This window comes from Notamacropus eugenii, chromosome 2 (genome assembly GCF_028372415.1).
Source record: "Notamacropus eugenii isolate mMacEug1 chromosome 2, mMacEug1.pri_v2, whole genome shotgun sequence".
In the NCBI taxonomy this organism is placed as follows: domain Eukaryota; kingdom Metazoa; phylum Chordata; class Mammalia; order Diprotodontia; family Macropodidae; genus Notamacropus; species Notamacropus eugenii.
The window spans coordinates 26,464,467-26,477,647 of record NC_092873.1 but is presented as its reverse complement, the minus strand read 5'-3'; the positions used below and the strand labels follow the sequence as shown (position 1 = coordinate 26,477,647).

Here is a 13,181-nt window from a genome sequence, read left to right as displayed (position 1 = left end):
CTGGGTGTCTCCAGAGAGGATCTATCTCCCTGTCCCTATTCACTAAGTGGCTCTGTGCCTGGCACTCCTGGCCTGAGGATCTATGTTGTTGGAGTGTGGAAGCCTAACCATGCTGACTTGGCTGGATTCCACACTTGGAAACAGGGCATGTGCTTCATCTGTGCAAGAGGTCAGAAGTTGCCTCTGGGCCAGGGAGGCTCCCTCTGGGCTGATTTTCTTCTTTTCCCATTCATTCTTCACTCATTCATTTAACCAACATTGATTTGGGGCCTGGGGTGAATGAAAGTCCTGGGTTCACTGGTGCCACAGGTGAGGTTCTGCCTCATAGGGTGCTTATCATCTGTGGTAGAGAAGGGGAGGAGGGAGAACTGTCACCACAGCCCCATAACCTGGGCACTCCTCAGGGAAGGTCTGAGCTGTCTCTCCTCTTTACCTGCTCCTCCCTAGGCTCCTTGTGCAGAAGTTTAGGGATTCTTCTCATTTCCTATGGCCCCTGCTTCTCCAGCAGAGAGACAGAAAGAAACCCAAGCCAAGCCCCCTCTCAGTGATGCACCAGGTGAGTAGCAAGGGCTCTTGGCACCACAAAATACATGGTACTTGACTGTGAATTAGAATGTAGGCTGATGAAAACGAAGGCAGACCTCTGTACTTTAACTAGAGGAATTACTGCAGGTGGGTTTGAACAAACCATCTAGCCAAAAGTCTCCCCCAGGGGCTCACTATTATTCTCCTTTTTTGGAGCTGGTAAAAACGAAGCAACTATCTGTGAAGTGCCTTCCATGTGCCTGATACAGTGTCTAATGTTCAGTACTTTGCAAATATGACATCATTTCCACTACTTAACAACCCTGGGGGAAGGTGTTATCATTACCCTCATTTTACAGTTGAGGAAACTGGGCTGTCAGCAGTTAAGTGACTTGCCCACCATCACACAGATAGTGAGTGTCTGAGGCCACGCAGTGCTTCCTGATACCTCTTTGCCCTGTAGCTGCCTCTAGGGGCTTCTCCTCCTCCCACCGCACATAGGCCACTTCCATTCACCCCCTCTGACAAGCTCTCTCCCAAGCTGTGAGGAACAGGTGGCTCCAAGGCCATGCCCAGGCCCTGCCCTCCCTCAGGACATCTGCCCTAAACTGAGCAGTTAGCAATTGCTTGATCAGCTCCCGTCTTCAAAAGGGAGAGAAACCAATCAGCTCAGGATGGACGATACAATTCTAGGTCAGAGTCTCACTGATGAGGAGGACTTGGAGGGAGTGACCATCCTTCCATCGGACAGCAGAAGGACCCCCCCCTTCTGAGGAGCTCAGCCCAAGAGGGACATGAGGCTCTCAAGAAAGAAATTCTGAAGACACCAGGAGATTTCCAGTGAGGAAAGAGAAGGGAAATTGTTTGAAGAGACCAGTTGAGCTGCACAGGGAGTTTACCAGGAACCTTAGACTTGGGGAGGACCTATGGAAAAGAAGGAAGCCGCTAGGTGGTGCTGCAGTGGATAGAGCGCTGGGCCTGAAGCCAGGAAGACTCATCTTCCTGAGTTCAAATCCAGCCTCAGATTCTTTATAGCTGTGTGACCCTGGGCAAGTCACTGAGCCCGTTTGCCTCAGTTTTCTCATCTGTAAAATGAGCTGGAGAAGGCAATGGCAAACCCCTCCAGTATCTCTGCCAAGAAAACCCCAGATGGAGTCACAGAGAGTTGGACATGACTGAACCAAATGGAACAGAGAAGAACCAAGACTAGCCGTGGAGGCAGAGCCCTGCAGGGAGGGGCTTAGGAGTCCATGCAGGTCCAACAAAAAGTGCTGTTTGTACCCTCTCACTATCCTGGGGAGAGGGAGTGGAAGGCAGAGGCCAAAGGAAGGGGCAAGGCACGTGGACTGCTCGAAACATGTGACAAGCTTGTATTTTCTCCTGGACTGGAAGAGACAGCAGAGGGAGAGAGCCAGAGGAGACCCTGGAGGCTACCTGGGCCAAGGCCTTCATGTTGCAGAGAAGGAAACTGAGGCCCAGAGAAAGGGAAGAATTCACCTAAGCTCACATAGGCAGCCCAAGGCAGCATGTGAAGCCAAGTCCTTCCAGCATCTAAGTCCAGAGCTTTCTCCATTGCATTAGGCAACTTCAGAGCATGGTGCTATCTGGACATGTCCACATCCCTTGGAGCTCCTGGGACATCTGTACCCTGTCACCAACCTTGGGAAGATGGTGGAGAATGGGGAAGGCACTATGGGATCAGAGAAAGGCAAACAGCTCTGTCTTTTTAAAAAGGGAAACCTCCCAGCCAACATGTAGGCCATATTAATAGAGACAAAAGAAGATGAGCTCCTCTGGTGCCACCTCTGACAGACAGTTACATGATCCCTCAAGATCTTACCTCCCCAGACACATGCATAGTGATGCTTCTAGATTCAGTAGGGAAATTACAGATGAGGAAAAGGGGAGCCAGAGAGGGGGAGGAGCTTCCTAAGGCCACACAGGTGGTGACGGCAGAACCCAAGGTCTGAAGCTTCAAAGCCTAAGTTTTGCCTACTGAGCCATCTGGTATCCAACAGGGGCTACTAAGTTACAAAGTCATCACCTCACCCCAACCCTCCCCTCCATCAGTGCAACCATGAGTCTAGACTTCAAACCCATGAACAAGGAGACAGAAAGCTTTTGGGGCAGCCAGAAGAGCCCCCAACCCCACCCTGACCCACCCCAGGCTTCTTGAGAAGGGCCCCACAGGGTGAGCACCATCTTGTCCCTTGTGGACCAGGGGGAAAGGGGAAGGAGAGGCAGGTGGTGGGCAAGCCGTTGGTGGCAGGTTCTTTTCCACTGCTGCTCTCCTTGGGTTGGACCACATGTTCTCACAGAATCTCCAAATCTTAGTCAGGAGGAACCTCAGAGGGACCTCCAACCCCACCCTGCCAAAAAATAATTTAAAAAACCCATCCCCTTCACATCAGCTTTAAGGACTTGCAACTCCAAAGCAGCCCCTTCCACACCAGGAGGATGCTCTTCCTGGCCCCTGACTTCAAGCTGCCCCTTCAGATCTTCCTTCCAGCACTTAGACAAGCCTGACCCCTCTTCCCCAGGGTAGCCCTCCACAAGCCCGAAGCCAGTTTTCACATGCCTCAGCTCCTTCTCCAGGCTCAACATTCCTCGCCCTTTTGACCCATCCTCATAGAGCAGACTCCAGCCCACTCTAGCAAACCTCCTCAGGCCACTTTTCATATCTTTACTAAACAGTTCAGGTAGTCCAGAACTGCACACAAAACTCCAAACAGAAGCTGTCGAGGGCAGAGGACAGAGGCACTCTCCCCTTCCTCGGCCCCTCCTGCTCACAGTCCAAAGCCCCCTGAGCTTTCTGCAATGCTCCATCCCCCTCCAGCAGGCTCTCCCCCCACCTCCAGACTGCTCTGATGGGATAAGGACTGGCAGATCCAGGCGGGTGGGGCTTGCCTTTTCCCCTCTCGGCCATTCTAGTTTAAAGCCTTCACAACGGGTTTTCTATGATTCCAGGTAGATTCACTGTCCCCATTGGGACAGATTTACTGTCCCCATTCAGGGCACTGAATCCTGTACAGGTGCCTGTCATCACTATTAATGCGGCTCTTGTCAAGAACAACAAAACACATTTCTAGAACCCCTGCAGGTGCTTTTACATCCCTCTCAACAGCCTGGTCAAGGAGGCACTCAAGGAAATGACTTGCCCAGGATCAAGAGGCAGAGGAAGGAGTTCAACCCACCTTCCTCTGAGTCCATCTCTTTCCCCTGGCTGCCACTGCAGGGTCGCAGGATTGCCCATCATCCTGGGGCCCTTCTCTTAGAGATGGGGAGATGGAGTGATCACACAGTCAGGGGCACAGCCAGCAAGGGACCCCAGCTCCTTCCTTCCACTGCCCACAAATTCACCTGGCACTCTTGCACTGAGTGCTGGGCCCTCTTCTCTCCTTGCACTCTTCCCGGAAGATGCCCCAGGCTCTTTCTGGCTCGAGGATTAGTGTTAGAGCTACCTACCCCACCTTCCTCTCCCTCCTGAACTCCAGGAGGAATGCACAAAGGCCTTCTGGACAGCTCCCTCACTGTGGTTTCCCCAATCCACAAACTAACAGCCCTCCTCCATCACCCATCATCTGGCCTTGTAGCATCAGACAAGTCAGCCACCAGGTTCTCCCTTCACATCTCTTGTATTCATCCCATTCTCTACTCATATAGCCACCCTGGTCTGGCCCTTATCACTTTTCACCTGCTTCAGTAGCCTCAGAATTGATTTCCTTGCCTTGAGTCTCTCTGATTTCAAATCCATCCACTGAGGCAGCCAGGTGGCAAACAGTCCATACAACACTGGTCTTGGAGTCAAGAAGATCTGGGTTCAATTTTGACTTCAAACAACTTACTGTTTACCTCAGTTTCCTCAAATGTAAAATGGGGATTGTGACAGTAGGGTTATTGTAAGGGTCAAAGGAGAGCATATCTGTAAAGCACAGTGCCCCCATGTGGTAGGTGCTATGTAAATGCTTATGGCCTCCTTCCCTTCTCCCGCATCCTTCACAAGTTGCAAAATTAATATTCCTAAAACATGAAACATAGATATGGCCACATCTCCTCACACTGGAGAAGCTTCCCTGCTGCCCCATTTATTTCCTTCTTACTGGCGTTCAGACCTGTCCACGCCACAGCTCCCACTTCCCTTTAGAGCTTTCAGACTGGCTTCATGTCGCTGCCTTTGGCAGACCCTGCTGCGTTCAGAGGCTGCTCAGAACAGACTTCCTCGTTTTTTCTGCCTTCAAGGCTGTTTACATGCCGACTCCCCCAGAGGTTTCTCCCTTCTCCATTGTCTTGTGTCTTTCTGGGTCCAGACTGTATCCCACCTCCAGGACAATGGCAGGGGGAGGAGAGGGGTACATTGGGCTAATGGAGTGGTCAGTGCTGGAAGGGAAGGGGAACTGGGCTGGATGGTCAGACACCAGGGCCCTGGGGGCTGAGCAGAGCCAGGCTGGCCCAGGAAAGGGGGAGTGATTCACTGTGTCTTTCCTGCTCTTAGAGCTTTTGGTGAAAGGTTAGGGGAGAGGGAGCTGGTGAGAAGGTTGTGTGTGAAGGCAGGAGACTCAAGTGGAATTGTCCTTTGGTTACTACCTGACCCAGCAAGGCCTCCTCCTGCTTCTGTGCCTCAGTTCCCCCTCCGTAAAAAGGGACTGTAATGGACACATTGACTCCAGAACCTGCACTGCCCCTGGGGTTCTGAGAACTTTAACAAACTCAATTGAGAAGGGATCCTGGGGTTTTTTACTAGTCGTTAGGACACCACAGCTCAGTACCTGACAATTAAGTCATGTGGAGGACACCAGCCAGCCCAATGCTGCTGCAGTGACGGCTGCTGGTCTGCTAGGCAGCTATCACTCTCTGCTGGGAGCTGGACAGAGGCCAGACATGGATCCTTCCCCCCCACCATGAGGTGTCAGCAGTCCCAGAGGTATGCCCAAGCCCTCTCAGCTCTACTAGAGCCAGCCCTGAGGATAAACTCTCCAAGCTGGAAGGTAGGGAGATCGAGGCCCAAAGAGCTGAGGGCACTTGTCCTAAGCCACACAGCAAGTCAGTGTAAGAGCTGGACCTCGAACCCAGGACTCGTGCCTTCTTGTCCAGCACTATGGACACCAACAACAAGCATTAGTGGAACCTCCCTGGAAAGGAGATTGGAGGTCTGAAATTTCGCATGGGTGGGCATTTCTTTGGGTTAATATATGCAAATATTCTGGGTAGGTGGTGACCAGGCTTGTTATAATATTTCAAATAGAATGTGTCTCCTCTCTTTAGTACTTCACTGTTCAGTCTGATTCTCCATGGCCCCATTTGGGGTCTTCTGGTAGAGACTAGAGGGGTTCATCATTTCCTTCTCCAGCTCATTTTACATATTAGGAAACTGAGGCAAACAGGGTTCAATGACTTGCCCAGGCTCCCACAGCTAGGAAGTTTCTGAGGCTGGATTTGAATTCATGAAGATGAATCTTCCTGACTCCAGGTTCAGCACTTTGTGCATGGCAGCACCACCTAGCGGCCCCACTTAGCAGGCCCTTTATAAATGCTTGGCAAGCCACATCTGGGACTGGAAGCTCTCTCCTGGCCAATGAGGTTCCCTCACTGTGCTCTGGCCCCCTCCCATCTCCTCCAGCCTTTCCCCCCTCAGACATCTCCTCACCCATCTCCACCTTGTCCTTGGGCCCTCCCTGGGTTTCTTTTCTGCTGACAGCAGGATACCCTCACCCTGGGGAAACTTTAGTCCTACTTCTCTCTCAAGCTACCATCCTTCTGTCTCACTTTCCTCTCACACCTGATGTCCGTGAGGAAGCTGTGTGTGCCCAGCAACCTCGGAGGCTGGAGTCCAGCCCACCTTCTGAATGCCACGACTGGCCCCAGAGACAATCTCCAAAGTGGAGGGAGGCTCCGGGAGTAGCCTTCCCACATGAGGAGGTTCTTCCTGGTGCTGGACCTCCTGCATCTACCCTCAGACTCATGCTGTTATAGGACTGGCTCCTGTTGGCAAGGTGATCCTACCTCAGTTAGTGTCCTCAGGCTATGGAATTTTCCTCCGAGGAGGCATGATGCCACCCAAAAGCCTGGGGTTTGTCCATGCTCCTGAAGGCAGGTGCAGCAGAAGGCTTGGCACTGGACCTGCTTCTGGCACACTTAGTGTCCCAGGCCCCCCTCAGACCACTAGGGTAGCCTGGAGAGGAGAGTGTCTCCACGGCAGGAGTTCCCGACCTAGTAAATAAACCCTTTTCAGTCCAGGCAGGGCCTGGTCTTCAGTACAGCCTTAGTGATCACTCAAGGATGTTGGCAGCACTGGAGGAAGAAGTCCTGGGGTGGACTGTCTCTACTTTCTCCCCTCTCCATCACTTCCCAACCCCTTGAAATCTGGTTTCCATCCCTTCTGCAAGGTCCCCCTGTGATCTCAGTCATTCAATGGGTTTTTTCCTGCCTGTATCTGGCTCATCTCTGCTGACTAATGGCTAGTGATCCTTCTGAGCTGTGATCTGCATGTTCCCCAAGGGCCTCTTCCATATCGCTGACAAAAATGTAGAGGAGCAGAAGGTCAAGGAGGGATCCTGGACACCCCCCACAGACCTTCCAGGAGTAGTGGGCCTCACTGGCGAGAAGGTTCATAAAACAAGGGTCTGAGGTCATGGGGTCCAAGCCTCTCCTTTGGTAGAGGAGGGAATTGAGGTCCAAGGGAAGGGGCTGCCTTGCCCAGGGTCCCACAGGCTAGAAACCGAATGTTTTGCCCATGGGCAGGAAGGGCATCTCCAGCCAGGGAGACGCCCCACCGCAGAGCCCCTGCTCCCAGGTCTCCCACCCCCACCCTCTAGGTTTGCTCTGTTAAAGTGCTTCACAGCACAGCCCCTTCCTACCTATGCAGGGTTCTCACAACCTGCTGACCACCACAGAGTTGGCTGCATTACCATCTGGCACTTTCAGTCTCACTGGCTGTCCCCCACGCCTTCTCTGTCTCCTGATTTCCCTGGGCTCCTTCTGGCCCTCCCCACTGCTGGGGTCTTCCCTTCTGATGTGATGTCCGATTTAAATGGCATAGAACATGTATGTACTTGGCTATTTGCATAGTGTCTCCCTCACTGGACTCCTTAAGGGCAGAGACAGACACACTGTAGGGGCTTAATAAGTGTTGTTCACTGACAGAATGACCCGTTTCCCGAGACGGGGAGGACCTCGATTTCTCTCAGATTTGAGCCTCATGTCTGCAGAAGTAAAGATCATTTGCCACCATCTTCAGCCCCAGTAAGGCCCCTAGGTTTCTGGTCAAGAACCATCTATTGGTAGTAATGTAATGCTCACCAAAGGCCCAGGTATCCTGCCTCCCAGAACAATGGGCACATCTCTTCACCTCATGTGAAGACCCTGCCAGCTGGTCACAGCAGGCCAGGAGGGAGCCATATTCTGGGGGTCAGGGGCCCAAGCACTGCTGCCCTGAGCCTGGTTCCTTACTGGGCCAGTTCTAGCCTTTAGTCTCTTCCCCTCAGCCCTCCCCCATCTCACCGGGTCCTCTAACTGACTGATGGCCCCGCCCTCATACGCTGGGACTTCAATCTGCATGCAGGCAGAATTCCCATGGCTTCCATGCTGGGCACTTCCCCCAGGGATCACGTCTCTGCAGATCTCAGCATTACCCATGACTCTTCAATCTCCATAATCCTGAACACTCACTGCGCCCTGGGTGCCCCTCTATCCCTCCCCAAGTTTCTCCTCCGTGCACCTGGTTCTCCTCTCCTCTCGTCAAATCTCAGCCCTCTGGATGATCCCTGTCATCCACCTTCTCTGCTCCTGCTCCACAGCGTCTTGGTGGCCCACCACCAGAACAGTCTCCGTGACTGGCAACCCTTCTCTGATCGTCTCTGTTGCACAGGTATCCATCCCTACAGTGGCTGCTGGAGGGGGTTCAACCCCTCTCCTCCCTCACCTCCCACATGTGGCACTGGCACACCCTAACCCTGCTGCCTGTCCCCTGGATCCTGAGGCCCGTGTCACCCATTGGGGAATTCTCAGAAGCTGTTTTGGGGAAGGGCCCAGACCAGCTATCCCCCCTGCTCTGGGCTTGGAGCCCCTCTCAGCTTCAAGAGCACTACAGGTACTTGTATCCCCAGCACTTAGCCAAGTGCTGGGCACGCTTAAGATGTGCTTGTAAATCGACTCTCTTTGAGGAAGGGTCCCTCCTGTGAATTGGCCCAGGCGGCATGTGAATGTGGGAGTCTGTGCCCTGGTCTGCCTAGGAGTGTTTCCCTCTGTCATCCCTCCCATCCCTCTATCAGCAACTTCCAGTTGTCTCCTATAAACAGGTTAACTCCAGTCCTGAAAAACCCTTCACTTGATCCTACAGCGCTCACCCTCCACGAAGGCAGTGGAGTCTGTGGGCAAGAAATGGCCAAAGGACAAGATGAGAGGATCCTGACGCAGAGGGGAGGGAACCAAAGCAGGAGAACCGTGTCCCAAGGAGAGAGATCCAGGTGCCTCAGCAAGCCCCCAGATCCACCTCCTATCGAAGGGACACACCCGTCACAAGGGTCTGGCTTCTTTTCGACCAGCTTTTAATCGGGAAGAGCAAGAATTACGATGCCAACAAAGGAGGCCATCGTCACACTTCCAAAATGCGGAAACAAGGTGTACAACTGTACACAGTCACGATTCACACACGTACACCTCATATACACACGTACAATTACACCCACAGCCACAACTCATACACACACACACTCCACACTCCATCACCCCACACGATACTCTCATATACAATACACAAACACATGCACACAAATGACTACACATGTATACCCCTCCACACTTGCACAAACACATGTGTAGAAACATGTATACCCTCATACATGCACACATCCCACCCACACTTCCATGTACAAACACATGCACATATTCATAAGCACATATGCATACATTCTCATATACCACATGCATATACATGCAAACACACAAGAACACTCTCAAATACCTAAACACACATGCACATTCCACACACACACGCACCCCAAGCATTCTTGATTTCATGTAGAATCCTCTTTAGAGCTCTATCAAGTATGGACTTGATCTTTTGGGTATTTACGTTCAGAATTCTTTTAAAAAGGGGAAACAAAAGATGAAGCCATCCTGCTTTCCTGCTTCCAGCATCTCCCCTCTCCAGTTCATCCTCTACAAAGCTTTCGGCGATTTTTCTTCTTTTTAATCACATTAACATTTTATCGACTTTTGAAAAATCAGTTCCTAGTTTTTTGTTTGTTCTGCTTTCAGTTTTGTTAACCCACTCATTTTTCAGGATTTCATCTTATTAACTTTAAATTCTTTTTTTAAGGAATTGTTTTTATTGCATTGGGGTTCATCAAGGATGTTTAATATTGCTACTTTTTTTCTGCGTTTGTCAAGTTCTTATGCCCTAATACATGGTCAACTTTTCTAAAGGAGCCATGCGCAGGTGAGCAAACTCCTTTCTACTCCTGCTTGGTATTAACCAGAGATCTATCCTATCTAACTTTTCTAAAATTTTATTCAAGTCCTTAACTTCTTTCTTGTTTGTTTTCAGTTAGATTTGTCTAGATCTGAAATGAGTGCACTTAGGACCTCACTCTTACAGATCTACTGTCTATTCCTCCCTGTGCCTTTTCCTTTAGGGATTTGGTGCTGTGCTATTTGGAGTACGTTTGTAAATAAGCAAGCTAATTCATGGTCTGAGGCACTTTTTAGCAAAATGTCATTTTCCTTTTTACCTGTTCTGCTGACAAAGGCTCTTCTGGCTGTTGTGGGATGTTGGGCCCTGCTTGTTTTGGTTCAGCTGAGGTATTTCAGGGCCTGCCTGACAGGGCCTGTCCTTGGCTCAATAATCTCCTGTGGGCAACTCTGTCTTACCTCCACACTGAAGATGAAGCCCCTCGCTTGGCACTTAGGACTCTTCACAGAGTGACCCCTTCCTCTCTTTCCAGGCTCATGACCCACATACCACTTCATGCCAGCTGCTCCTACCTCTGAAAGGCTCTTAAAATCCTGGGTTTCTCCCTAAATTTGGTTCAGCTGACACTTTATGCAGGGGGTCTTCCCCGCCTCCCAAATGGGTCCCTTTTCTCAAGGTGACTGGCATGTGTCTACATTTCAGGTGTTCATGAGTATCCGCATCTGCAAACACCTGTGTGCGTACATGCTATCGCTTTCCATCTAAATGCCAGCTCCAGACCTGGGCACTCCTGTACCAGTAACTCATGGGGGTTCACAACAGGCATGCTGGCTGGCTCTAAGGTGGGCCGCACCACTCTCTTAGTCTAGCCGACCCTAAGTCCACCAGAAGGTAACAATGCGTGGCTGTCGTCCCAAGATCCCTGGCCCAGCTGTGGCCTGGCACCCAAGGTCCCACAGCTGACCTGGGAGTCCATCGGCAGGAAAAGAGGAAGCCAGGAGTTGTCATTTCTGGGGAGGCAGAACAAGGTGATCACCCCTCCCGCTTCAGCCACTGGAAACATAGACAAGAAACAGGCCTCAGGCCTGAGGGAGGATTTTTTTTTATTATTATTGGACAGATGAACTAAAAGCCGACATGATGTCATGGCCCTGGCCTGTTCTCCTGTAACGCCCCACACACACACCCTTCTTTTCCCCTGGCCACACCCTCTTGGTCAGTTGCGAATCTGGGGACAGGTGAGGCTGAGCAGCCCCAGCTTCACTGGAAGCCCTCCAGGTGCTGGAGGCAGGGTGGCTTGAGGGGAATCCAGGCAAAAATAAAGCCAAAAGGGAAGGTCTGCCCATCCATCCACTGCAAAAGGAAAAGTCACTTTTCAGAACAGAATGCTGGGAGCGACTTCTTCACACTGGAAACCAAAGACAGGAAAAAGCCCAGAACAAAACGAAACACGGCCCGGCCCGAATATCAGTCTCGCTCAAGTGGGGGCTCCCCCCAAGCTCCCCTATCCAGCCATGAGCAGGGAACCAGGACAAGCCCCCAAATGTCATCAGCGCAGCGATGGCGCCCATCCCACGAGTCCTGGGGACATCCGCTGCCCCATCTCCTGAACGTCCACTGCTGAGTCCATGAGCGTGCAGGCACACGTGGGTGTACATGCGGGTGTGCATGCAGGTGTGTGTGTGCATACATGCCCGCAGACTCACATGCACACACAAACGCACGTGCATACCCACGCGCACACGCACGTGCAGAAATAGAATATAGACTAGGGTTGATTTCTTTCCAAAGGTTCGTGCGTGTCCTGGTCCCCACGGAAGGCTCATCTCTCCTTCACGTGGTTCTGTGCCCCTCCACTGCCGCCGCTGCCCCCGTTGCCATTACCGCCACTGCCACTGCTGCCCCCACTACACAGGACCTCTGTGAGGTCGTCCATAACAGTGACCTCCTTGGAGTCAACCAGGTTGAACTCCCTGATGAACAGAATGAAGTGTGTGTAGAGGGTGTTCAAATGTCCGTGCAGCTCCAGGGCCAGGGTCTCCTTGAAGTGCGCAGCATAAATGTGCGCCAGCACGTGGAACAGGTATCTGCAGATCTTCTTGACCAGCGACTCAAAGGAGTTCGGGAACTCCTTGCCTGGGAGGGGCAGAGGTGATGTCAGAACTGGCCCCTGTAGCACCCCTCACCCTAGGACTCTTTGGGAGGCAGCAGAACCCAGACTTCTGGCTTCCCTCGCCTTCCCTTTTCCCTGTTGGTCCTAAGTAGCAACCAGGCTCTCCTGGATCGAGGAGAAGACCTCAGGGTCAAAGACATGGGTCCACAGCTCTGCCGGTGACCACACCCCCTGGTCTTGGAGGGCAGGAAGAGATAGACTCCAATAAAATTCTGCCAAGTTGGGAAGCCTGGGGATGTGGTAAGCCTCAAACCATCCTTACCCACAGCTCTGTAAACACTGATTATATGCCTCCTTTAGGCCAGGCCCTGGGCTGAGTGCTGGGGATACAAAGGGAAGACTGGCAGGCCCTATCTTCTTCTTCAGGACCCTCAGTGGGAAGTTCTATCTTCTCCCCCAGAGGTGGTTAACATCATGGAGAAGCCCCAAGTGGAATCCCCAGCTGTGTCCCAGTCTTCTGGGGCATAACTGGTCTTTCCTCCTCATCATTCCATCCCTCCGGTCCTCACCTCCCACACCATCCCTGCCCTACTTTCCAGGGGGGCCCCCAGTACAGCCCCCCCACCAATCCTGTCCACTATTCTGTCCCATTATCCTTTGGCTACTCACTTCCCTTCGGCCTCGGCCTCAACTCTCCCCCTCCCCCCAAACCTTGCTTCTGCAGCACTACTCCATACAGAAGTGTGCTCTGCCTTCAAGGCTCAGCTCAAAAGCCACCTTCTCCACATAGCCCAGTCCGGATTCTCCCATTAATCAGTGCTCTTCCTCCTCCAAACCCCTTCTCCACTTTTCTGTGTTTGAGCTGTAGAAAGGAACTCTGGGGGCAAGGCCCGTGTCCTTGTTTGCCTCATGGATAGGGCTCCTGATGAGGTCATCAGCTCAGGTCTGGGGGGGTGGGCACTGCACCCCCCCTTCTTTCCTGCCATTCCCTCATCCTGGTGTCTGAGCCAAGAGCCACCCCTGCAGACCAGGTACAGAGAAGGAACCCAAAGGTCTCTGGGGAAAGGCAATGTCCCCCAAAGGAGCAGAAAGCACAATCTGAGGAAAGCTAAATCCCCCTGCCCCCATTCCCTT

The 13,181-nt window shown here is 52.1% G+C and overlaps 1 protein-coding gene across 4 annotated transcripts in view; it reads right to left on the bottom strand.

Annotated features, from left to right (window-relative positions):
• Nucleotides 1-11,020: 11,020 nt before the first annotated feature.
• Nucleotides 11,021-13,181, bottom strand: part of MOB2 (MOB kinase activator 2) — a 93,836-nt gene continuing 91,675 nt past the window's right edge. For all 4 annotated transcript variants that reach the window (XM_072639512.1, XM_072639513.1, XM_072639509.1 and 1 more), the window contains one exon: nucleotides 11,021-12,070. In XM_072639512.1, the coding sequence (XP_072495613.1) occupies nucleotides 11,757-12,070 (314 nt within the window). In that variant the 3' untranslated portion in view covers nucleotides 11,021-11,756. The remainder of the gene's footprint in view (nucleotides 12,071-13,181) is intronic.